The sequence below is a fragment of a genome, unplaced genomic scaffold (assembly GCF_019419815.1).
Source record: "Pyrus x bretschneideri cultivar Hongxiangsu unplaced genomic scaffold, Pyrus_bretschneideri_v1 Contig1, whole genome shotgun sequence".
NCBI classification, from domain to species: Eukaryota; Viridiplantae; Streptophyta; class Magnoliopsida; order Rosales; family Rosaceae; genus Pyrus; species Pyrus x bretschneideri.
The window spans coordinates 8657664-8683843 of record NW_025999390.1 but is presented as its reverse complement, the minus strand read 5'-3'; the positions used below and the strand labels follow the sequence as shown (position 1 = coordinate 8683843).

Below are 26180 nucleotides of genomic sequence, written 5' to 3'. Positions count from 1 at the left end.
GTCCATTTTTTTAACTCTAATGAACATAACAAATGTTCATTTTTGAAAAAGTTAGGTAGTTATTTCGAATGCTTTAAAAGGTAGAATCAATTTCAACTCACCTCTAAAAATTAGGTAGTTACATAAACGTCATCCTTTATTTATTTATTTATGGGCTTCCATTTATGGTTTTCATTTTTCTTAAATTTTCTTTAATTTGTTGTAAACTTCTAGTTTAAGTGTGATTGTGCAAATTCTAAATTATATTTGATTTTAGTTATTATTTTCTATATGGACTTGTATTCCTTGAAGGAGAAAAATTTCTTCTCTCTTATTATTATAAATAAAAACACTACGCAAATGAATAATACATATTCATCTACACAATCTTACAAATACAATTCTCCACTGTGCCGCCGGCCCCTATTCTTGTTTTGTTCTCATTTTTGCGTTGTTTGGATTTTGACTTTTAAGAAAAGAGGGTATTACTTGTTTTGCAATCAACCAAGTGGATTTTTGTCCCATTATATATTATTCGAATCGAGCCATGTTAAAAGTAGAACGACTTGCTGATTAACATTGTTATGCTGTGGGCTGTCTCCGTGGGTTTTGTTAATTTTGAGATGGTTTCGTTTCGTCTGCCCAAAACAAAACTAGAATAATAAAATTAATTAATTAATTAATATTGATTGGATCTCTAATCACTTGGATAACGGACGGACGGACGGACGGACGGACGGACGGACAAATCAACTTTATAAAAGTTTCTTGAGAACGAATTTGAATCTTTAATCATTCGTTTCATTTAATCGATTGAGGAGGATTATCTCTTATTCTATTCTCATCTTCTTTCATTCTCTCTTTTATATATTATTTTTTATTTTATTATCTCTATAAAAAAAATCAATATAAGATATTGACGTTGTTAAATCGTAACCGTTCAAATAGGAGAGGAGGGAATGAGAGAAAGATTAGGAAATGAGAGAATCCTCCACCTTAATCGACATGTTCGGATTTTGATTTGATGATCAGATGAAATATGTGATGTCTGATTGACTTAAAAAAAGAGAATATCATGGGGACGAAGGGGTACACTGAGGCCATCTCCAACCGAGAGCTGGCCAGAGGGCTCGTTTTAGCCCTCTGGCCCTCCAAATACTTCAATGAACAGTACATGGTCATATTTGCCTCTGTCTCCAACTAAGGGCAAAAGGGCCATAGGGCTCGTTTTAGCCCTGTCACAAAAAAATCCGTCTCCAATCGAGGGCTAAACATAATTATTATTTAAATTTAAAAATTACAACAACTTAAATTTAAAAACTACAACGATAACTAGTCCAAAAAACTAAAAAAATTAGAACTTATATTTAATGAATGGTTTGGGTATTTATAGAAAAAAAATAGAATTTTTAAGAATTAAAAAAAAAAAGTTGGCCCAAAAAACCAAAAAATAATAATAATAATTTGAATACAACGCTAGCAACCTTGGAGCTCACTGGCTTCGAGTTCCGTAGGAACTCCGAAGTTAAGCGAGAAAGGGGCTAAAGCAATCCCATGAAGTTAAGCGAGAAAGGGGCTAGAGCAATCCCATGATGGGTGACCCACTGGGAAGTTGCTCGTGAGTTCCCAAAAACAAAACCGTGAGGGAATGGTAAGCCCAAAGCGGACAATATCGTGCTAGGGTAGAGGAGCGAGCCCGGGAAGTGGTTCGCCCCGGGCCGGGATGTGACAATTTGGTATCAGAGCCTAACCTTGGTCTTGATGTGCCGACGAGGACGTCGGGCCCCTAAGGGGGGTGGATTGTGACATCCCACATCGCCCATGGATGATCCTTAAATGTATATTCCCATCCCTACCTAGCACGAGGCCTTTTGGGAGCTCACTGGCTTCGGGTTCCGTAGGAACTCCGAAGTTAAGCGAGAAAGGGGCTAGAGCAATCCCATGATGGGTGACCCACTGGGAAGTTGCTCATGAGTTCCCAAAAACATCGACATGATTGCTCTATTTTCTAGCTAGCCCCCGGCTAGCTGGCTGGCAACCAACTCTCCAGCACTCTAGCCCTCTCCGATTCGTGGGGCCCTCTTAAATTCCACAGCCCTCTGGCCTAGCCCTCGGTTGGAGACGGTTTTTGGGTCATTTTCAGTCCTCTGGACCATTCGTTTGGAGATGGCCTGACTGGATCCAATGCAATTGCAATTGCAATTTTCAAATGTAACCAAGACTCCAGACTTTCGTAACTAGTATTTCTATTTAATGATGTTCATCTTTACTTATAAGTGAGAAGTTTTAATTTCAATTCTCGTTAAAAGTAGATTTGAATCACATTATTGCTAGCTTATTGTGAGACTTAACTTACTTCTCCTACCTTTTCAAAATTGATAATATCGTTGGTTAAAAAAATAAACAAAAAATATATAATAAAAAAAAAGGACTGGAGGCATCCATACAGGGAATGGAATGATTCCATACTTCACCAGTTTTGCTATTTGCAGGGAAAATGAACAAGTGTTGGTTTGAAAATACTTTTCAAAAATAATATTTTTGATGAAAATGTTTTTAAAATTAATTTTTAATAAAAATGTAAGTAAATCATAAATAAATATTTGAAGTGTTTTCGACAAAAAATGGATAACTCATGGTTTTTGTAAAAAATAATTCGAGTCATTTTGAAACTCAAAAATACTTTTAATTATTTTAAAATTACTATTAAACGAGACCTTGAAGGAATACAGTCAACTCGTAGAATCATTTTCAGTCATTTAAAAATGTTTTTGAAGACCTTAACGGTTGACAAGACCCGGCTCATCCTCATCTAAAAGGGGTGAATTACATTGCAAGTTTTAAAAGTAGATGCGGAACGGGTTGGCCTTGTTTAAGAAAGAGAAGGAAAGAGAGAGAGAGAGAGAGGAATAGAGGGGGAAGGCCAGGGGTGAAGCACCTCGGGAACCCAGCCTGATTTTCCAAAACTAGCAACTTGCATGTCAGCAAAGAGTGGCCCACTTGTCCATGCGTACAGTCCAATTCACTGAACCAAACCCTCTCTCTCTCTCTCTCTCTCTCTCTCTCTCTAGAAAATCATACAACAAAGCAACAAACATTAGGAATGGGCAAGGGAAAATAAAACTAAAAGGGGCGAATAAGGATAGCAGCAAGGAAAGGGCAAGGGATACAGAGAATTGAATACCGAGAGGCACCAACATATACAGATGCAGTGCATCAAAATTCATTTCGTTTCCTTGAGCAGCTTTATCCTTTTCTTTTTATTCTAACACCAACACCCCAAGACATTGTTCATCCAGTCCAACCCAACCCAACCCATCCCAACCCGATCCAACCGACCCATCTTCTTCTTATTTTAATTTCTGAAACTCAACAACTCTGTTTCTTGCTGCTGCTGCTGCTATTTGTATGAAGCTTAATTTGATTTCGTTTCCGCATGCATGCCCTCAGCCTTTCTAATTTATGTTCTTCATTTCCCTCTTTCATTCATCCACTCTGATCAGAAGTAAGCGATTTCATTGTTTGCCTTTCTTTTTCGGAGGGGAGGGGAAATGATTGATTGATTGATTGATTGATTGATTCTTGTTACTAAGCGTGTTATTGGATTTTGATTTTGATTTCGAATTGAGATTCTTCTCTTCTGTATTCTGTTGGATTATTAGGGACGACGTCTCATGATTTATCGGTTTCTTTGTTTCTTTGTGCATTGCCTTGCATTCAAAGACTTGAAGGAATGATCAAACTAATCCCATCCTCTCTTTTTTTCTTGCCATTTCCAGCAGTATCTCAAGTAAAGGCTGAGCGTGTTATTGTCCAAGTTGAGATCCTCCGGCACAGCACGAAGCGAGCGAACCAGATCGACGGAATTGTCGCCTGCATTCTGCATTGCATTGCATTGCTTGCCTCTCGTTGACATTACAGTTGGAAGAGATTTTAAGGAGATAATTAGGTCTGTTTGACAGATAATTTCCTTCTGTTCTGTGCTGTGATTTTATCTGCGGGGGACCAACCCATCGCTAAATGAATTTTGATGTTCCTGAAGCAGATCGCCCAAGACTAGTACTGCCACAGGGATTTATTCATTTGCCAGATCGCTCATCAACAAGTTGCGCCATGGAGGAGATGAAAACAAAAAAAGTTTCCGGTGCCCAAACCCTAGAGCCCTCCCAAGCGGATCAAGGGCCGAAGATAGAGTATTATCATCAGATTCAGAGACAAGGGAAGGCAATAGAATACCGGCGAACCCTATCTCACGGTAGAGGGAGTGGCATAAGACTGCTGCCGGCCAGCTACTTTAGCATGGAGTCGTTGCTTTTGCTTGTATGCCTCACGGCGACTCTGCTCATCCTTCCTTTGATGGTTCCGCCGCTACCTCCCCCGCCTTTCATGCTGATGTTGCTTCCCATTGGCATTCTGGGCGTGCTTATGATCTTGGCTTTCATGCCGTCGAATGTGAGGGATTTAACTTATACATACGTCTAGCTAAGTAAAATCGTTTGTCTCGAAGACTTAGGATCTTCACTGTCATCATACAATTTTTGTACTAAACTCAGCTGTTCAATACAAGAAACAACACTCGTTTTTATTTCTTTGTTCTTCTTGTTTAGCCGATCACTCAACGCAACTTTTCCAATTCCATCCTTACTGAATATTGAGGGCGAGCCTTCGCATAACGTAACACCAAGTTTGGATGAAGAAATTTAAGATTACTAAGGAATTTAAAAATGACGAAAATTGAAATGACGAGATTTTATTTTTTAGAATTTGTAAATTTTCTTGTTTGGTTAACCTCAAAGAACAATGGAATTGAATGCAGAATTTGTTATTTTTAAACTCTCAATCATAGAAATTGAGAAATGACACCTATTTACATGGAATTTGAACTTGGGATTTGGAGGTCCCAAATTCCAAGTTTTTTTCCATGCGGAAATTCTAAATTTCTATGCTTATGAATCCAAACAAGAGAATTGGTGCCTGTTAATTTATAAATTCTGACTTTTACCAAAATTCCATGTTTATTTCCCTTATCCAAACATAGTGTAAAGGTTTTATATTTGTGACCAAAAGTTCACAGCGTATGAGTCGTGAAAACTACCCTTTTGCAAAATAAAGATAGCGTAAGTAAAAACAACTTATTTTCAAAGCAAAGGTCTTCTGGAATATCACATGTGTACATTTCAATTGGGTTTGAATTACTTTCGATAAAGAATAATTATAATGTAGGGAAGGCGAACTAAGACTTGCAATTCAATTCAGTGTTTTTGTCTGTGGCTGGCCGGCCAGCTCTCTTATGGAATATCACATGGTTTCTTTGTCTTAAATGATAGAACAACAACATGCGCATTCAGAAATGCATGCGTCACGCAGACAGTACGCGAACTAAATTACAAGGCAACAACATATGACGGATTGAAAATTGACAAGCCTTGGCTTTGTCACCGACCCCATCTCTGAACTGTTGTTATAATCCATTACAAATTGATCAGACAGCCTCGGACAAGGGGAAACCAAGTCCCCGAATGTCTACGTGCAACATCTTGCTGCACAGTGCTAGGCAGATCGAGTGAAAAATGGAGGAAGATGATGCTCCAGAACAGCCAATAGCTCTTTGCACTGGCCCGCCCCTTCTAAGACTCCACCGCCAAGCCGGCTAACAGCTTCTACAAGCTGTCCTCTCAGCCTTTGTGACAACAAACAGCCACCCGCCCTCACGCACTCCCTATACAGTGGCAGGTAACCAATCGCTATCCCTAGAGGGGTTGGAAGATCTCTTAAGCAGATAGGAGATTCACCCCATTTTAAAATCCTCAAAATGTTAATGTAGTGTTCTTGTCCTTGTCTTATTCCATCCAAGAAAGCTTCCTGAGACCAGTGCACACGAAGAAAAGCCTTTAACTCGGGAGCTACACCCTCATCATCAGACAAAGCAATACTGTTGGCAACAGCATAAGTGGCTGCAGGATCACCTAAGAAGTCGGAATGGAGAAGAAATGCAACACCATCAAGAGAACCACCACTTCGTTCGCCAGCAGCCTTCACAATTTCAATGCTGAGTGCAGCAAGGACATGATGAGGAACATGAGGAAGGAGATAGGCAGCAACGTCAACTTGGCTGCTAGAAGTTGCAGCAGTGAGAGCAAGGCAGAGCTCCATGTCTCGGCAGCCCCTTTTCACAAACCACTCAACAACCTGCATACAGCCCCTCTCAGCAGCTCTCATTAGAGGGCCCAAGAAAGCTATCGCATTTCCCTCTTCGACAAGACATTCCATAGTACCAATCTTGCAGTAGTGAGAAGCAAAACCCAAAGCCAGGTCAACATCAACATCCAAACTGTTCCTTTGGGCAATCTACCAACACAAAACCAATATGCCAAACAAAAATGAGACAAAAGATGCCACACAAACCATATATCTTTTTTTCCGTACAACAACACAAACCATACATCATGAAAGCAAAACTTGGATCACGATCGCTTCTCACAATTCTTGTAGTGTATATACATAAGCCAATCATATCATCAAGTATGCATAACAGAATGAAAAATGTCAATGTCAGGCTGTCAGCAAAAATATTGATATTCCAGATTTACAGAAATATTAGTAAAAAGAGCAATGCTAGGAACAATACTTGGCATTTTGTGGGCCGAACTAGCGTCCATTGACTTTGTAAAAGTAAAATGGATAATCTGATTGCTAAGTGGAATTGACATTATACCCTCGTTGTTTTGTTTTCTCCAACTCTTTTTCTTCCTCTTCTTCCCCATAAGTTCTGAAGAAAGATTAAAGCTTTAAGCTTGAAATTTAATTCCCAGCAACACCAAATGCAACATGGGAAACAGCGGGAGTAGAGACTCCTACAGTTTCTACGGTGATGGAGCGTACCGGCCTCACTCAATTCAGGCATGCCCGCGTCCATGTCATGCAGGGGTGCACGGTGGCGGTGAGATGGGTAGGGAGTTGCCGCTGCAAATATGTACAGTCTGGGAGATTTTGGCCTGAGATGGTGCCCGAAGGGTCGGAGACTGGTGGTTTTGACAGGAACAGCGTCCCAGCGGCTGCCATTGCCTTTATTCTACTCCCCTCTGCTTCCCATTCCGGATTTGGTGTTGGATAAATTTTTCTTTGGGATTATCTTTCTTCAAGGCTTACTGACACTCCGATTAGAAGATACGATTACAAGACAGAGGTTCAAGGCCGAAGGGGTAGAGGAAGACCGAGGAAGACTTTGGAAGGGACTCTAAAAAAACACTTAAGAGTACTTGGATCTAATGGAAGACATGGCACAAAACCAAGCACAATGGCGTTCTAGGATTCATACAGCCGACCCCACGTAGTGGGAAAAGGCTTTGTTGTTGTTGTTGATTATTTTTCTTCAAATCTGGGAATGGTTTGGTCTTTTTTTCTCAGAAAACAGAAAACAAGGATTTGATTTGATTGAATGAAGAAGAATGAGGAGGAACAATAAGGGTATAAAAGTCAATTCCTTTTTTAGCAATCAGAAGGCCCATTTTACTTTCACAAAATCGTTGGCCACATGCCCCGCGCACAAAGACCGACTGACACAGCAACTGAGGCATCGGTTGCTCCCAGCATTGCTCTAGTAAAATATAAGAAAGGATGGAAACTTTAACACATAAAAGAAAAGTATTCAAAAGTTTAGGAAATGTTAAACAAACAAAAATGCAACCATTTAACATGCAAGGGGAAAACAATGTGCACCAATCAATATACAAAAGCATCTTGCAATGACAATTCAAAAGAATGACGGTTATATTTGTATAACTATAGCAATAATTATAGTTCTTCCTAATTCTTATTTAGGTTTAGTAAAATAACTAAGTATTGATTATTGATCATAAACCAAATACAGAAAAGTAGTCAAGCAAAATAATATCTGAAAGCTAGGAAGGCAACTAAACATAAAATGATGTACGATCATATTGAAGTCACCTGCAATAAGATGCGCACAAGCTCAGTACTCCCAAAACGAGAGGCTTCAAGGAAGCACTGATTGACATTGTCTGCGCCCCCCTCCACCAACATACCCAGCAAACCTTGAATTGCAGTTGCCGAGATCCCAGATGCCCAGCCAGAGTCGAATGAACTAGAGAAGAGAGTTAGGGGAAAGCAAGCAGCATCAAAGGCCTCAGTGAAGTCCTTCCCAGAAAGCTGGTTACCAGCAAGATCTATGAATGCCTTAAATGCTGATAACTGGAGTTGGATCTCAACCGATGAGCTATTGTTAACTTTATCCTTATTACCTTGAGAGCGAGAATGAAAGCCTATACATTTCAGAGCCCATTCAGTAAACTTTTGAACCTTAGCAGCAGCTTCTGCCTTCAAGACCTCATCTCCATTGCATTCCTGGAGGCGCTCATGCAACCTACAAAAAATAAGAGGGGTCACCAATAAAGCAATGGCACACCAATTCCAGGATAAAGTGGAAATAGACGGGCAACGTGCTCAGCAGACACAATAAACAATACCGCACTGCAATGTCGTAGTTCAAATAAAATAAATAAAATGAGGGAACATCCATGGATTTCAAGGAATGAAATTTGATGCATCTTAAGCTTTCTCGTAGCAAGTGGGGCACTTCCTAACCCACCAAGCTTTCTACTCACTCATGGTGTTGGCCAAAGGACAAATTCTAGTTAGTGTAACACCCAGGTTTTCTACATGTATGTTCATAAAAAGATTTCCTGGTATCATATGAACTGACATGGAAAGACTACATAAAATCAACCTGAGCTTGCTCACTTCATTAAAGAACTAGATTAATTTTATTCTACCTTTTAACTTGTAAAGATTTCCTGGTTTCAAATATTTAAAGATGAGTATTCATTAACTATAGAAGATACAATAAAAACATATATGTTATTACATCAAATTTAATCTTATCAGCAATATGTTAAACTAAGTAATATTTCCCCACGAACGCTGAAAAGTAGTAAACCTTACCTTTGGGCCATTACTGTGACTGTATCTGCAAGACTCATTGTACGGCTCTGACAAGCAGAAACACACGAAGCAAGAAATGAAGTACGCAAGGCAGCTCTCGTGAAGTCATACGCACCATTGACAATGATCTTCTTAATTAATTCCGTTATCCCATAAAGCTCTTCGTGAGTGCTCAAGAACCATATTGAGTCCAGAGTGATGCACAAAGCATCATTCAGGGTTTGCGGATCAGCTACCAGGATCAAATTCTCAGCAGCTTCCCAATCATGGGAGCTAACAGCACCCTGAAACATGCGACCCAACTCAATCCTATCTTGTCTACTGAGTTTCTTCTCTTGCCCAACTTTATCCTTCCTCTCCGGATTGAAGTCTACCACATCAACCCGAGATTTGAGTTTCTTGGCACTATAACTACAACTGGAGGGCATTCTTGACTCCTTCCTGACAAGAGGTCCTTCTCTAGAGAATACCACATTACTTCCCTCACCCTTGTCTGATGCAAAACCTTGAATTCCATTCTTTGAAATATCAATCCCATACTCTTCAGCTTCCATGTCGATATATTTGGGGTCTTCGGAATTAGTATCATTCACCACAATGCAACCATCATTACCCTCAAGAGGTGCCATCCCCTTTTCCATCCTCACCCACTGTAGTGTATAGGATATGCTATCCCCCACCTCCCCCCAATTTTCCGTAACTCAATGATAAGATTAAAAGGGGAAGGGAAAAAACAATCTCCAACCAGATAATCACACAAATTGCCCAAACAGCACCATCAAACAGCTTAAAGTAGTAACAACAAATAGCGGAAGAAACCAATTGCTCGCCAGTGGCGATTCCTGTTCCAACAAAACCAAACGGTTAATTCACGAGCTGGTTACAAAATTGCATTCTCTTTTTCTCTTTCTCCTCCGCCTTGGATGATTGCTCCACTCGGAGTCATGCAAACGAATCGAATATCGAAGTCATCCCCAACAGGCAACAGGCAGTGAAATTAAAACCAGCCCTCAATTCTCAAATTCCTATGCATGTTAGTGGAAAAGAGAATCCAAAACAAGCAAACCGGAGAGACAAGTTCAAATCTAGCGACCATACCAGTCAAATACCAAATGCTTTTTATTTTTACATAGAGAGAGAGAGCAGATTAAGCTTAAGCGATACCTGATGAACCCACCAGTACGGGCCCCACCAACGCCGGTAAGACCCTACCTTATCAGTTAATGCCTGAACTGAAAGCAGTGTCCAGCTGAGAGGATCCTGTCTTTCACGGAAGACAGTCGCAGTTACACAACACCGGAAAACCCTAGAACGGAAACCAATCAAGGATCGAGAAGATAACCATCCCTAGAGCACCAACCACAATCTTTCCATCACCAATTTAACAAATTTATAAAAACTGGAGAGAATTCGTTGTGGAAATGAGAAAATAAAGGGAATGAAGCAGTAATAAAATGGAAAATAAGGGCATAAATAGTAACATCTCAATAAAGAGTGAAGAACAAACCTCAGATTAATTGTGGTAGGAGAGGAGGAGAGAATGACTCGTCACAGACCAAACCCCTGTCGTGTTTATTCATGTTCTTTTCTATTTTAATTTCTTTGTCGGAAAGGAATCACGCTCGGATCGCTTTCTCTCAATTCATCTAGTCTGAGAATTTGAACCATTCAAAAATAATTCAACAGTTATAAATTGAAGTTCATTTTAAAAATTATAATAATTTTAGTTGTTTGCTCATTTTTCAATACTTCCTGAACTTGATGGATTAGAAGGAATAGATTCAAAGAGGATTCCTCTCCTTCTTTGTCTACGAAATTATCACAGGGATTATTTTTTTCATTTGCTTTTATGACAAATGTTCCCCAAAGTTAGTCTAATTCATTATTTTGATCCCTCATGTTTCAAACGAACAAAGTTGTCCCTAATTTGTGTGATGCACGATATTTTCAAGTTTAATGGTATAGACTACATTGATGTGTATACGTAAACTTCTAAAACAATTTTGATTTGAAATATAAGGATCAAATTAATCTGTTAGCAAAATATCAAGAATCATGTGTGATAAAAACACATATACAACACAAATTGGATAATAGAAACTAAATTGACATGCAAAGTTAAATTAAAAAAAATGACTTTAATCAATTTAAAACGTGAAGAACCAAAATGATAAGTTAACCAAACTTCAATGACTATTGATATAAAACTTTTTGTACATATACAACCAATATCCTACACACAAAAAAGTTGTATTTTAAGTTGGATTGTGCTATTCACACATTCATTCTTACTTCTTTCACACTCTTGTTAACTTTTGTTCATTAATCATCTTTAATTCATTTGATTCTACAAAAAAAAAAAATTAAAAAAAGTGTGCTAAGAAGTAAAAAATTAGTGAATGAGCACTATCTTTAAATTAAGCTAAGTTACATAAACGAATATATAAGCTCAGAAGCATAAGTGCATTAGCCCCACATATGCTTCATATAATTTAGATTAATGGCTTATTTGAGATTATTTACAGAACACTTCTCTTTTTGTCAATAAAAAACCATTTTTACTCATAAGTATTTATGATAAATATAATTTTCTTAGAAAAATGTTTTTTTTAACAAGTAATATAATATACATTACAAGGTGAAAGAGTGGGTTAAGCCTCATAAAGGTTAGCAATAATATGATTTTATTTCATCTTAATGAAAATTGAACGTAAAACATTTCATTTTCAAATAGAGAAAAAATCTCATTAAATCGTAAGTGACTTTTATTAAAAAATGTTGGACATGTTTAAAAGTGCTTTTGAATAAGGACAAGGATATCCTCTTTGTGGGAATTCAAAGGTTGAATTAATCGTGTCCGTTCATCGTACATCGTGTGATCAGTTTTCATTAGATAATATTTATATTTAATTTTAAATAATTTATAACTGATACACAATAAACGGACATGATTAATTAACCATCTGAATTCTCACAAAAAGGGTCGGAGAGGATTCTATTCCTAAGAATAAATCACTAAACGCATCCAAAACCAGAATATTGAGAATAAAAAAAATCGTTTCAAGCTTTTCCTAATTGACACACAAAGCATCTTGTACACTACCGGTGTCAAAAGGAAAATAAAATAAGTAAATACAGGAAAAGTAGGAGTGGTAGTATATATACTCCCATTAGTTAGCGCAGTGCAAAAGACATAGATAGACCTGCGTGAGGAAGTGAAAAGAGAGAGGTGAGACCAAAACCCTAGAATTCTGTGATCTGTTGCGTTGAGATCATACGATTGGATAGGAGGAGCGACTCACTCACTGACCGATTGACTGAGCCAGCGAGCGAGCGAGGAAGGAGGAAATGGATGAAGAGTATGACGTCATAGTGTTGGGAACGGGTCTGAAAGAATGCATCCTCAGCGGTCTTCTCTCCGTTGACGGCCTCAAGGTCTCTTCTTCCACCGCTCTCAACTCCCCTACTCTTTCTACTGCTATTTCTTCTTTTCTAATTTTTTTTTTCAATTTTGATCTCAAATCTCAATCTCATCACCATTGATTGTATGATTTGATTTGATTTGATGTGTATGAGTGATTGATTAGCCAATTGGGCCGACGAGATCTATTCGCAGTTGCAATCGCACGGATCTAGCTTCAATCGCCGTCTTTTCAATTTTCATTTCGCCGTTTTTTGTTTAATTGGATGTTATGTTTGATTCATTTCATCTAAATGCATCAACTGTTTTTTTATCTCAACACATCAACTTACTATCAATTATTAGACCATAACGAAAAATTAAGTAAAAAAAAAAAAAAAGAAGAAGAAAATCTTACTACTAGTTTACTATTCTGTGTATTTGAGTTCCTGATTGTGCTTGCGAACACGTCAAATTTATTGTTAATGGATCCTATTTGTTTCTAATCTCTCTTAACGTGCTTTCTTTGCTTTTAAATGAATCAAAGTGTATGGCACGATTGTAATCATTTAATATCAATGTTCGGTATATTTGTCGTTTTTTATTTTCTGTTGAATTTGACGAGTGTGGATCGAAACACGGTTGATAATTGTATTTTGTGAACCAGGTTCTGCACATGGATCGGAACGATTATTATGGTGGAGAGTGTGCATCACTTAATCTTGTCCAGGTCCCCTTCTGCCACATATCCTGTCTACGTTAAAGTCCTCCTCCCTTTCTTGCCCACTCGTTCGGTCTCTCGAACTTTATACTCTGTTATTTGTTTTGATCTTTAAATTATCATTATCTTGCAGCTATGGAAGAGGTTCAGGGGAGATGATAAGCCCCCAGCAAACTTGGGATCTAGTAGGGATTATAATGTGGACATGGTCCCTAAGGTATGTTTGTGTGTGTCCTTGAGTTTTGCATTGTTTTTGGCCCACTAATTGTTTTTCGTTAGTTTTTTTTTTTTATATATATATGTTTTCATGTTTTCCTAATTTGTTGCTTTTTACTTGGTCTAGTTTATGATGGCCAATGGCACTCTAGTGCGTGTCCTCATTCACACAGATGTCACCAAGTATTTGTACTTCAAAGCTGTGGATGGCAGTTTTGTCTATAATAAAGGAAAGGTAGTTCTGCTAACCCATTGGAAAACTGCATTTAGTAACTACACACACTAAGACGCTTACGTATGGTCCTGTATAAATTTGATCTTAAACCTTATGAGTGGGATCTCAATTGTTGCAACAGGTTCACAAGGTTCCAGCAACTGACATGGAGGCACTTAAGTCTCCACTCATGGGTCTGTTTGAAAAGCGCCGTGCACGCAAGTTCTTCATATATGTTCAAGATTATAATGAAACTGATCCCAAAACACATGATGGAATGGACTTAACAAGAGTGACAACTAGAGATTTGATCGCGTAAGTGCTAGGGCATTAACCTTTTTGCAAGTGAACTCTATAATCATTATAAGAAGACTCATAATTTGCGTTCTTGATTGTCTCATTTGTACCTATGATTTGCCTCTGTTTTCTGTTGTATATGGTTAATCTGTGTAGAAGAGAAAGGTGGTCTTGTTTCAATAATGTAACAACCCGAGAACATTTGTTTATATTTTTGTGTGGTTGATGTTTTGACAGAAAATATGGTCTTGATGACAACACTGTTGACTTCATTGGGCATGCTTTGGCACTGCATAGGGACGATCGCTACCTGAATGAGCCTGCTCTAGATACTGTGAAGAGAATGAAGGTAAATAGCGGTTGGGGTTCATAGATGATATTTATATGTTTTGTTTTTAAATTCTCACGTATTAAAATTCATTTTGTAATGTACTTGAGCTTAACGGGGTTGTGTCATAGCTTTATGCGGAGTCCCTTGCACGTTTTCAAGGAGGATCACCATACATATATCCTCTGTATGGATTAGGAGAGCTTCCTCAGGTATCTTTCTTTCTATTTAATTACATTATTGTAATTCATCTCAAAGTTGGTAAAGATATTCATTCTTTTGTGGCGCTTCATTTAGGCATTTGCACGACTTAGTGCAGTTTATGGTGGGACTTATATGTTGAATAAGCCGGAGTGCAAGGTAATCCTTACATATTTTCTTGGTTTTAACACTCTTTTGTTTTGCATTAGTTTTTTCTACTCTATATTCTATGTGTTTAGTTCCTGTCTTGACAGTGAGTTTGATGCATAATGCCAGGTAGAGTTCAATGAGGAAGGGAAAGTTGTCGGTGTCACATCTGAAGGGGAAACTGCTAAGTGCAAAAAAGTTGTCTGTGATCCGTCTTACTTGCCTAACAAGGTAAACCTTTCTGAGTAAAGTATTTGAAGGTGTTGGGATGGTAATATTAGTTTTCTGTTCATCTTATGCCTTACTAGTATGCATATGGTTGTTTTTATTTATAGGTCCTCTAGGGATATAATATCTTCTCTGTTCTTCTCTATCGTGCTTGAAGGGTGAAGAAAAATGTTTATTCCCCCATACGTTACTGAAATTTTATTGCATATTGACAGGTTAGGAAGGTCGGTAAGGTTGCAAGGGCTATTGCCATCATGAGCCACCCAATTCCAAACACAAATGAATCTCACTCAGTGCAGGTTATCCTGCCACAGAAGCAGTTGGGTCGCAGATCAGATATGTGAGTTCTCCCTTGTTTTCTTTATGACAAGTATTTATGTTGCAATGGATGCCCTTTGCTTATTTGAGAAGGTCCTATGTAACTGTTGCTTTAGAACAAAACAATCCCATGACTAGCTTGTCTTGTGGCATGGGAAAGAAATGGGTTTTCTTTAATAGGAAGAAAGAAATGGTAAATAGTTTATATGCATACAATGTCAAATAAACTACAATTTTTTAAGTATCTGTTGTGTAATTGGATATGCAATGTTATATCCCGTGGAGGTTATAGTCAGTTATCTATTCATTCTCTCACTGTTGGAAGGGTTTCGTGGTAACACTTGTGTGATGCATGATTAATAATCGTACTACCATTTCTACCCCAAACTACTACTAAAAGGGGAAAACAGTGGTATGTAGAGCAGGCCTCTGGGGCACTCACGTATGCTGTAAACAAATGGCTTGTTGGTGGATAGTTATTCATCCCGAGTTATCTCTGTTTCTCTTTTGTTGTATTTTTCTATTACTTGAGGCTAAGTCTTGTGGTGCTTTATTGACTGAACAGGTATCTTTTCTGTTGTTCCTACTCTCACAATGTTGCTCCAAGGGGAAAATTTATTGCATTTGTCTCAACAGACGCAGAGACTGATCATCCCGAGACTGAGCTAAGGCCAGGGCTTGACCTTTTAGGGCCTGTTGATGAGATATTTTTTGAGATGTATGACAGATATGAGCCTGTTAATGAACCCACTCTAGACAATTGCTTTATATCAACCGTAAGTTGTATTCAAGCCTTGATCTCTACTGGGCACTCTTTAATATGATTTATGCACACTTGACAAAAGGCTTCTTATGTTTCACAGAGTTATGATGCCACGACACACTTCGAGTCCACTGTCATGGATGTGCTCAACATGTATACCTTGATAACGGGGAAGGTAAGAAAAACAATTTTATGCATCGCCCAATCGGTTTTGTTCTATTGTTTTCCATTTCATGTCATCCTTAAAGTCGATGGACATTTTCATCAGTCAAAGTTCACAAACTAGTGCGACTAACTTGCCTTTGATTCTTTTTACTGTTTCAAAGAATCATGTCTCTCGTATAAGGTTTAACCAAATTACGCGGAATGTTTGAGCAGGTTCTTGACCTCAGTGTGGACCTAAGTGCTGCTAGTGCTGCAGAAGAATGAGTGGTAAAGCTACATGTGGTGGCACACCGAACTGGTTAAGTTACCTTACCGGGTGGCGGTGGTAGTCCTCAGATTATGAATTTTCACTCGATTTAAATCGTAGACTTGATTTGTCATATAATGTTCTAATGTACTTTGAAGTTTCAAACGTCGTTTCAAAGACGAACTGTACTGTAAAACATGTTATTTTCAGGTTGCGAGTATGTGTGGAAGCATATAAACAGAATTAAAATTTATCAGAGAACTATTTATTTCAAGTTAATGATGTGTGTGATATGCTACCCCTTCTGTAAGCTTTATTTTACACCGGAGGAATTGATCAATTTTTTCAAAGGTTACGTGTTACAAGAAAATTCAAACAAGCCGTAGATCAGGGAGCAACTGCAGCTTGGCTCTAATGTCGTTTTGGTTAGTGAGCGCAACTGTCTGTTCTTTTACGCCCCATGTTGGATACGATCTCAATGTTTTGATTAAGCTCTAAACGATCCATTAAATAGGTATTGATAGGGAAGAACTAGAAAAAATTAAGCCGTGGAATAACGACGAGTTTTATTTTTGTTTATTTAAGGAACTTGTTATTGGCACTTTAACAAATTTATTTTGCACTGTAAATTTTTATACTTAGGACGAAAAATATATGTGAAAAGTACAGAACGAGATTTTTAGTATGCTAATTTTTTAAATATGGTTATCTAATATTAATTACTGTTGGGGTGCAAATTTAGGGAGAGAAGAGTTTAAGGAATTTTGTACTTGATAGTTCTCATGTTTTGTGAATTTATTTATAGTGATCATGATGAGGTTGACGTGCCCTATAATGAGTACAATTCAATTTAAAAGATTTAGGAGATCTCAGCATACAGAACCTACTAAGTTTTACATACCACACATTTGCTAATTTTATATACAACATTTTGTTCAACTGTGTAAATACTCAAGTAGATAGCGTATCAACTCCTCATAAATAATGTAAAACAGTTGATGAAATCGTCTCATCTCGTTGACACAAAGGCGAGCCTCAATAAGAATTGCATGTAGAGATAAGTGGCACACGTTAAGTCTGGTATCTAGTTGACACCAAACTCGAGATGTGATGGCCATCATCGATTAGATGACATAGACATGACATGCATAAGGACAAAATTAAAGTTGTCAATGGATGTAAATCAACCAAATATTCAACAAAACTTCCACTAAAATAGAGAGAAATTTGAAATAGAACACTGGCAAGTAACCACATTTAATTCAACACATTTCTGAAGGGCCACACCAAATGAATCTCAGACCCTCTATCACATGCATGATTAGGTTCACAACGTAGTTACTAGTTTGCAAATTCTAAGGATGGTGCAGAATACTAATAACTCTAAAGTACCAGTCTATATAAAAATAGACTTTTATTCAAAAGGTATTTCATAAAAGTAGATATCAGGTCATTTATGCTCTCAATTTTTTCAAAAAATAGAGATTAGGTGTGAGACTCACTCTACATTGAACTTCAACAATCCAAACCGTCTATTTTGTAAGTCTAAAATCATAAAACATCATTGCAAGAGTTCAATTCAATTCGAAACCATTCGTCTATTTAATTATCAAGATAAATTTGATTATTTCTTATAAAACAAAGTATTCATTAATTTCTTTGAACTCACTTAGATGTCTTAAACATTTCCGATTTGGCTAATATTTTACAAGAATGACCTATGATGTGTAACTTGAAAAATAGATAGTTTGAATCGTTAAAATTCATTATAACGTGGACCATACAACTAATAGTAATTTTTATAAAAAAAAATGAGAATTCATTCTCTTAAAGATTTACTCCTATAGGTAGGAACAAGTCAAAGTTGCTGGAACGTGCCTCGACTTCAGATGTGATCACAGCTACGATCATGCGGAGGTGCAAAACATAAAAACGAGAAGACAAAAATAATTTTTTTCATAACATTTTATTTTCCGAACATTAACAAAAGGATTTCACGTTAAATAATTGTTTTTTAGAGATGGTTGTTTTAGGTAAATAATTTGTAGAAGATTACGATCAAAAGAATAAACGGTTTTAATTAGGGTTGGGCATTAAAAAAGAAAAAAAAAAAAAACCAATAGTGTGCATTTCAAATTAACGATAGACGAGTATTATTATGATTTTTTTTTTAATTGTTTTTTCCCAAATTTAAACTTATCCTAAAAACAGTTGATATTTTCCTTCCGTACCCATTTAACATTTGAAACTCGTTTCTGTTGTGTTACCCAAATCAAGACGCGCAACAGACTCCGAACCACGTCTCAGTCGCGGGCTCGCAGCCAACAAAATCTCAGCAGCTCTCCCCCATCTCCGACCCCATCCGCCCTCGGCCCTCCGCCCTCTCTAGTTGTTACTACTCCTTACTCTGAGTCTGCGTCTTCAATTTCTGACCCAACCCGAACCCGAACCCGAGCCCCACAACTTGGAGTTTTGGAGTCACTGAGTTCGTGTGCAGTTGCAGAAGATAAACCTGGAGATTTGGAGGAAATAGTAAGTTGTTGATTTGCTTTAAATACTACTTCAGCAGGCCTACTCCGTCCCTCTGTCTGTCTGTCTAGGATTATGCTTACTAACGACTCCATTAGTCGATCTCGATTTCGATCTCGATCGTGTAGGTTGTTATTTCCAAAAGTTGTACTACGAGGTGGCGGTTCTTGGTGCCATGCCTGCTGTGAAGAAGGTTCTTGCTTCTTCTTTTCGTTCTTTATTTTCTTCAACTTCCAATCTTTCGCATGCATGAATGAATGAATGAATGAATTGGGTTTTATTTATGTTTTTGTTTTCATTTTCGCTTACCAGAATTCTGAGCGAAGTCACATTGGGAATGTCTTCAACAAGTTGCTGAAGCAGATTGGAAGCCCTGTTGATTTTGAACTTCCAGATTGGTTCAATAAGTGGAAACCCATGCCCTACACTTTTATAAAGCGCAGTATCCTCTCAATTACTAACTTTTTATTCACCAAATCATACCACGTCGAAGTCGGAACTTGTCCTGTGGATCATTGTATAACTTTACTGCAAGTTTACTGCAATCCCAGTTATCATCTTACGTGCCTGTTGGTTTTTCTCTATGTTACCCCCCATCAAACATGCTGCTGCATAGGTTGTCTCATACATACTCCATCTGTGTTTTTTATTTAGTGGTTTAATACGCATCTTATCTCGCTACTCCTAGTTTCGTTGACAAATTTAAGATATATATCACACCAAGAGGATTAAAAGACGGCTTGAGGATGATGGCATATTCTGTTCCTGCAACCCATCACTAGAGTCTTCTAGTGTTTGTGGTAGAGATTGCCATTGTGGGTAAGCACATTCTTGGCTGATGATGGTTGCGTTTCATGCATCTGTAATAAAATAGACATGTAAAGGTTGTTGCACGTGATCATCCTGTACTGCGCTTTTGTGCATTGTTTTGATGTTCTTAAAGCGGATCTTTCATCATAGTCTTGTAATAGATGGGTTGAAATGTGATATATATGCAGGATGCTTCTGTCTAGCTGCTCCTCAGCTTGTAAATGTGGAAGTTCCTGTCTGAACAAACCGTTCCAGCACAGACCTGTGAAGAAGATGAAACTGGTTAAGGTAATTTGTCTTACGTTTAAAAATCTGAATTGCAGTGGTTTTAACTTCGCATCATGTGCTGGTTATTTGCCTTTCTGATGTTCTGATCGATGTTTTTAAACATATGAAGTAGCATAACTTGAAGGCTGATATGTTTTTTTGTAAGAAATAGCTGACTGTCTATTCAGATCTCCCCATGTTGCCCTTTATTAAACTTGCATCATATGCTATTTATTAGGTGTCTACTTTGCTAGCCTACAACTGATGCAAGACACCAAATAAGTTTGTTTAGCAATATGACCATTCATCTCATGGTTTTATGTTATTGATTTCTCCCCATTAGACTACCGAGGGTTTCCTATTATAAAACTATTAAGGTAACATAATTTTCACTGAATGGAGGGTGCTGGCATTGCTACCCTAAACCCTTAACCCTAAGAATTGCTATTTTGATAGCCATTTATTATTGTTTTTTCTTTGACATTATAATGCCTTGTGCATAGATTAAATTGTTTTCAAGTATTGTATTTATTTATCAGAATTGTAGACATTGTTAAGGCACTTAATGGAATAGGGGATTTCTTATAGACTGAGAAATGTGGTTCCGGAATTGTGGCGGATGAAGATATTAAGCAAGGAGAATTTGTGATAGAATATGTGGGAGAAGGTAACTTCTAAGTCATTTCTCCTCTCGATGTCACGGTCATTATGTGTAGCTAGTGTTATATTTGAAAGTTATTATCTTACCACGAATGTATTTGAAAACTATTAATCAATGATGTTTATTTGGACAGTGATTGATGACAAAACATGTGAGCAAAGGCTGTGGAATATGAAACACCGTGGAGAAACAAACTTTTACTTATGTGAAATCAATCGAGATATGGTTATTGATGCCACATACAAGGGAAACAAGTCAAGATATATAAACCATAGTTGTTGTCCTAATACTGAGATGCAAAAATGGTATTCCACTGGACCTTATTACTGGTTTCAAGGTCATTGCAGTAAATGATATGTCTTACATGTGTTGCTTGTTCACTTTTTTGAAGGATAATTGATGGTGAAACAAGAATTGGTATATTCGCAACTCGTGACATAAAAATGGGCGAGCACCTGACCTATGATTATCAGTATGAACACCTGCATAACTCCGCTAATTTAATCTTTTTATTAATTGAGCATCTTTGCTTAAGCTAGTGTATTTTTTTCACAATCATCAATCTGGTGGTCATCCTTTGCTCTAGAACTACAATTACTGGACATGAAACTTTCTATTCCTCTAGTCCAGTCTAATAAATTTAGCAGGTTTGTTCAATTTGGCGCAGATCAAGATTGCCATTGTGGTGCGATTGGTTGTCGACGAAAACTTGGTGTCAAACCTACCAAGTCAAGATATCGTCAGATGCTGCGTTGAAACTAGTAGCATGCCAGGTGGCTGTGTCCTCCCCTAAATTGAAAGCTATTATCTCTGCAAAAGATGTATGTATAGATGTCTGATGTTGTTTGCTTCCATCGGTTTCTAATATTTTGCTTAATAAATCATATTTTTTTTGTTTCTTTTGAAAAAAGAAGAAACATATGAAGATACCGAGGGTTTGAGGCTTGACAAAAGCATTCTTAATAATTTGCTGCTCTGAAAACTTTCTTTTTGGTTTTTGAATTTAAATACTTTATCTTGAAATAGGTCCTTCTATATCTTAGGATGATTCAGTTTACATGATCTTGTGATTGAACCGTCAATGAGGAATGAGGATTACAATTTTGAAAAAAAAAAAAAAATGATTCTTATTTTGAAAGGGATGATAGAAAACTAGAATAGTGGAGTGACTAGTTACCATTCAAAAGTATGGAAGTTTTCTTAGGACTTTTATTCTGAAATGATAGTATGGACTAATTGTGGTACTCTTTTTTGGTAAAGGTTATTCAGAATGGGAGTCTGCATATTGGTGAGCTTTTATCTATTCTGTGGTTATTGTCTTTTATTAATGTTTCAAAATTTGTGATATACTTCATTTGGAACTCTTTTTATACATCTTATTTATTTATTAGGAAATTCAGAACCCATCCATAACCAAAGCGGTAGACGTTCTTGTAATTGCATTGGTGAAGTGATTCGAATAAGTCGCCCCCCAAATCAGTGGTAAATTTTGGAATATCTATGAATCTTTCATTCTGACACTGGTTCATATTTCTGAATGTGTTATGCACTTGCATTAGTTGTTTTATGTGCGGTACCAAGAAAAAAATATTGTGAGAACTTGGAACCTTCTCTCTTGTCTAATCTGGGTCTTGTCTAATCTGGGAAATCTTGACAACTAGCCCTTTATCCCACTAAAGACTTACTTTTTGAGAAAGAAACTCTTATTTGCAGCAAAGACAATAAGACAACAAAGGGTAAAGGAAAGTGGTCAAGAAGGCCGCTAATATAAAAGAAAGCTGGATAGAAACAGAACCCAGTCTAAGTTTGAAATTCTTTATAGGTCCAAATTTGGGCATGTTTTCAAAATCTCACTTTTAATCTTTCTGTATAAACTTGTTCTTGAGATTCCATACGTGGATGTGTGTTCTTGTTAGGCTCTTTTGTGGTTTTCTATTTTTCTTTTTCTGTAAATGTGTATCTTCATATCAGATTGGGGATTTGATTACTGCACAATGAGCACTTAGTAATGCGTGCTTCGTGCTGCATGTTTGCAACCTTATTGCTTGCAAAAATCAACTTAATGATTTGTGATATCAGAAATTAGTCTTTCCTTGAATAGATATATTTTTGAATATTTAAGTTTTGCTATGAGATGTAAGTTGATGAATGAATTTAGTAATTGGTTAATTTACTTTTACTCTGAGTGTTCATGTTGAGCAGCAAATATCTAGAGATGACTTGAATAATAATCTTGGTAGGGAATTCCTTGAAGTTTTTAATACCACTGATAATCTTTACATATGTTTTAGCAACACTTGAAATAGAATACATCATGCTTTCCATTGTAATCATTTTACTATATTGATACTAAAGGCGGCTAACCTTCATTACCTTAGGAAAGTTTAAAGATGATACCAAAACCGAACAAAAGGTGGAAAGTTGAGAAAACGTCAATGTTTTGCCACCTATGTAATGGGCACAAAGGAAAAAATTTGGAATTGAAACACACCTTATTTTTATTTTTGGAGCAATACATAGATAATATAAAACTGACTGTGAAATGTGAACACCTTCATGACTCTGTTTGTGCAAGTGATGTTAACTCTAAAAAGATTTTAAAGAATTTTTATGGTGGAACAATAGCCTTTGATTGATCTGTCTCCTCTATTAAGGTTATTATTTATTTGTACTGTACCTTCTCTTTTTTCTTCCATTTGCTACTTTCGGCTACTGAAAAAGAAATAAAATTATATAAATTTCTTTAAAAAGTTTCCGTTTTCATAAATATATGTTGTTCTGGGTTCTGAGGTTTCATATTATTTAATTTAATCTGCTTAATATTTCTTCTTTATTCTCCAATGTTTCAGGTCTTTTGGGATTATCAAACGGTTTGATAAATATTCCAGAAAACACTCGGTATTAGATAAATCACCTTATTTATCTTTTTGTTTTGTTAGATGTAAATATTGTAGTCATATTAATATATTGCAAATGGACTTTATTTTTGGCTCAGATCATGTTTGAAGATGGTAGCATTGAATTCCTTGACATGTCAAAAGAAGATTGGGAACTTGTAACATTGTGATATGATCATGAGGCAAGTGTAAACTTTTATCCTCATCCTCGGTGCCTTTTTTTGAGTTTTATCCGTATGATATCTCGGTTTGCTAGCTCTTTGAACTTTCTAAGTAACATGGATATAAGAACAAAACAAAATATGTGATACGGAAAGGCTGGTTTTCATTTTGATCAGATGTGACCGCTGGGTTGTAACAGTAGCAAGGCTACACATGGCACACACTCACACATGAACTGTTCGACTATAATGTATGTCTTTGGTTCCCCACTTTTGGGTACCAGGAAAGAAAAGAAGGGGTGGGGAGGATTGGTTGCATCTTTGATTTTGCATGGATATGTCCATTTCCATGGGGAATTTGCACTTATCTCACATTGTGTGATTGTAAGAATTTTGTGAACAATGGCACCTAGTTTAGTAGTTTATTATATATAACTTTCAAGGGAGTTGCTGGAGCTGGGGGTGCCGCAGCCACTTGAGGCCTGTATGCGGTTGTGGTTCCTCCCATGACTCTGGAGATCTGTGTTCCTATATTTATTTTCTGCGTTGCTTGTGTATTCCGATACTGGCAGTGCTAGTTTTGCTAGTCCAATGTCTGATGATATCTTTTGGTTTGGTGCTTATTTTGCTGGTGAAGGATTCTGCAGAAGCAAGGACGACTCGTGGTAGTTGGAAACCGTAGCATGTATGACAGTAACTAGAGTTGCTGACACTGATTTAGCCTTCACTCTGCTGTTTCATTGAGCAAAAAGGTTGATCAATTCTTTGCAATGCAATGCATGTTGTAACAAATCACTAATGTAGGAATTTTAGCGATAATCCAGGCCGGGCCGGGCCCCTCCCTAAAGAGAAAAAGAAATTTAAAAAAAAAAAAAAAAAAAACGAAAGAGAAACATCACACAAAGAAGCACGGGGTTGGTGAGAATGTTGTTGTTGTATCAAATGTATTTTTGCATATTTTCTTTGTCTTGTACTTTCTGGATGGTAAATGTGTAAACTTACTGTAATAGGAGATTATTGTTTACTGGTTGAAAGTCTTTTTACCATGGGCCGTGTTGAGTATCTGATTGAATTGAACCACAGATAATTCACTAAATCCATGTGGTCAGGTTTATTTTGTCATTCTACACGATTATATTATTTTTACTAAAAAGTTTGTCAAACATTTTTATACCTTTTTTATGCTGACAATATTTTAAAATATATAATTTATTAAATGCTTAACTGTTTTATTTTACGATTAATTATTTTTAAAGCATAACGTAAGCGGTTTTCTTTTTAAAGCACAACAATCCCATTACAATAAATTGTCTGCCCTGGTTGTTTTCCAAGGAAGTATTAGTTGATGAGCAAAGTTGTTGGGCCAACTTCTGATGTGTAGGATGTTGGACCTCGCTTGCCACCAATGATCCATCCGGTGACGCGACATGAATAATCAGCGACGGACACCGGTTTTTCTAGACGAATGCAAGGGGAAGATTGACAAAAACGAATGGAACGGCTGGTTTTAGTCTTAGGAAAAAATAATAAATAACCGAATAGTGCTTTTGAGCCTTTGAACAATCTGGAAAAGTAAAAGGATACTGTTTGGTTGATACATGTAAGGAAACATTTTTAAATAGATGCAAAATCACACTGCAACACTTTTTAAAATAACTAATTTTTGAGTACATCGATCCATTTTTACGAAAAGAGATCCTCTTTGGATCGCTTTCACCAAGGTCTCCGAATCAAGTGATCCGGGTCTTTGAAATTTGATTCAACGGCTAAAAACAGAGGCTTCTTTTAAAAGTTGTAATAATTTTAGTCGTTATATCAAATTTTGAGAGCCCGGATCACTTGGTGGAAGAGATCTGAAGAGGATCACTTGGTGGAAGAGATCTGAAGAGGATCTCTTTCCCATTTTTACGAGGAGAAGTTCAACTAAACCACACAATGCCCAACCTAATTTGATATCAAATTCGACATCCATGAGATTTGAATATAAAACCTCTCACTTTTAAGTAAAGAAAAATATTACTATACCGTAATTGAGTGACTCAAATAACTAATTAAAGTATTGAAAAGAAATACTGTCACGAAATCAACGAAAAGTTTGCTTTTAATTATTTTCTATAAAGTTGTATTTCTCTTCACTTCTAAGTGAGAGATTTTAAATTAAATTCTCCCTAATAATAAATTCAAATCAAATTATTGTGATTAGTTTATTGTAAAGTTTACTACACTACTTTTTAATGTATGTAAGAAATTACAGGAAAGAAAAGGAAAGATCAAATAAAATAAAATACAAGAAGAGGACGCCGCGTGGCTGCCGGTGGAGGAGTGCTAGGGAGTAGGTGTGGTGGGTCCTGGCCACCAACCCAACCCAATCTTCATTCCAAGTGAGAGTGCGGGGACCACCAGGGGAGTAGGGAAAGGATGTGACAAATAGAGAAGAGAGCATTTTTGCTCACCACCATTTAGTGTGGTGTATATTCATCATCCTATTTATTACTGTTATATGAGTTTGAATTTCAAGTAAATAGACACAAATCTCAAAATTCAAACTCATCCAGCTGTGATAAATAAGATGATGAATATACACCACACTAAATGATGGTAAGCAAAAATGCACTCAATAGAGAATGGTCGGGCAGGGGACTTGTGGTTGGGGTAATACTATTGAGCCTA

General features: G+C 37.0%; 4 protein-coding genes across 6 annotated transcripts; 3 read left to right on the top strand and 1 right to left on the bottom strand.

Moving 5' to 3' along the window:
• The first annotated feature begins 3999 nt into the window (after positions 1 to 3999).
• On the top strand, positions 4000 to 4461 carry LOC125478523 (protein AUXIN-REGULATED GENE INVOLVED IN ORGAN SIZE-like). Its single transcript, XM_048586946.1, has one exon. It carries the CDS (start codon positions 4000 to 4002, stop codon positions 4459 to 4461), a length of 462 nt encoding a protein of 153 aa, XP_048442903.1.
• A 738-nt stretch (positions 4462 to 5199) lies between these two features.
• Positions 5200 to 10604, bottom strand: LOC125477005 (ankyrin repeat protein SKIP35). 3 transcript variants are annotated; one of them, XM_048583745.1, is made up of 4 exons: positions 10448 to 10604; positions 8941 to 10287; positions 7930 to 8362; positions 5200 to 6327 (listed from the first exon to the last, which is right to left on the bottom strand). In XM_048583745.1, exons 2-4 carry the CDS (start codon positions 9579 to 9581, stop codon positions 5530 to 5532), a joined length of 1872 nt encoding a protein of 623 aa, XP_048439702.1. In that variant the 5' UTR covers positions 9582 to 10287; positions 10448 to 10604; the 3' UTR covers positions 5200 to 5529. The 3 variants fall into 3 exon arrangements, with proteins under 3 accessions (XP_048439702.1, XP_048439698.1, XP_048439695.1); XM_048583741.1 differs by lacking the exon at positions 10448 to 10604 and having other exon boundaries at positions 8941 to 9782; positions 10105 to 10441; XM_048583738.1 differs by lacking the exon at positions 10448 to 10604 and having other exon boundaries at positions 8941 to 10441.
• Positions 10605 to 12132: 1528 nt separating this feature from the next.
• Positions 12133 to 16464, top strand: LOC103956055 (guanosine nucleotide diphosphate dissociation inhibitor 2). The gene is made up of 13 exons (XM_009367994.3): positions 12133 to 12375; positions 13008 to 13070; positions 13195 to 13278; positions 13405 to 13512; positions 13634 to 13806; positions 14026 to 14137; positions 14248 to 14328; positions 14414 to 14476; positions 14594 to 14695; positions 14908 to 15032; positions 15576 to 15786; positions 15874 to 15948; positions 16152 to 16464. The coding sequence occupies exons 1-13, from the start codon at positions 12289 to 12291 to the stop codon at positions 16200 to 16202; spliced, it is 1335 nt and encodes a 444-aa protein (XP_009366269.2). The 5' UTR covers positions 12133 to 12288; the 3' UTR covers positions 16203 to 16464.
• Positions 16465 to 18422: 1958 nt separating this feature from the next.
• Positions 18423 to 24556, top strand: LOC125477000 (histone-lysine N-methyltransferase ASHH3-like). The gene is given in 15 exon segments (XM_048583728.1): positions 18423 to 18717; positions 18843 to 18907; positions 19027 to 19156; positions 19422 to 19533; positions 19713 to 19812; positions 20380 to 20458; positions 20586 to 20757; positions 20844 to 20924; positions 21100 to 21179; positions 21182 to 21273; positions 21713 to 21740; positions 21844 to 21934; positions 23302 to 23350; positions 23448 to 23531; positions 24148 to 24556. Coding segments are annotated over 13 exon segments (1104 nt in total). The 5' UTR covers positions 18423 to 18717; positions 18843 to 18889; the 3' UTR covers positions 23520 to 23531; positions 24148 to 24556.
• Positions 24557 to 26180: the final 1624 nt, after the last annotated feature.

Coding starts and splice junctions, on each gene's coding strand:
- LOC103956055 (XM_009367994.3), top strand. CDS start 12,289: ATGGATGAAGAGTATGACGTCATAGTGTTGGGAACGGGTCTGAAAGAA. Junction 13,279..13,404: donor ATGTGGACATGGTCCCTAAG/GTATGTTTGTGT, acceptor TACTTGGTCTAG/TTTATGATGGCCAATGGCAC. Junction 15,949..16,151: donor ATACCTTGATAACGGGGAAG/GTAAGAAAAACA, acceptor ATGTTTGAGCAG/GTTCTTGACCTCAGTGTGGA.
- LOC125477005 (XM_048583745.1), bottom strand. CDS start 9,581: ATGGAAAAGGGGATGGCACCTCTTGAGGGTAATGATGGTTGCATTGTG. Junction 8,363..8,940: donor GTCACAGTAATGGCCCAAAG/GTAAGGTTTACT, acceptor TATTTTTTGTAG/GTTGCATGAGCGCCTCCAGG. Junction 6,328..7,929: donor TTGTGCGCATCTTATTGCAG/GTGACTTCAATA, acceptor TTGTGTTGGTAG/ATTGCCCAAAGGAACAGTTT.
- LOC125478523 (XM_048586946.1), top strand. CDS start 4,000: ATGAATTTTGATGTTCCTGAAGCAGATCGCCCAAGACTAGTACTGCCA.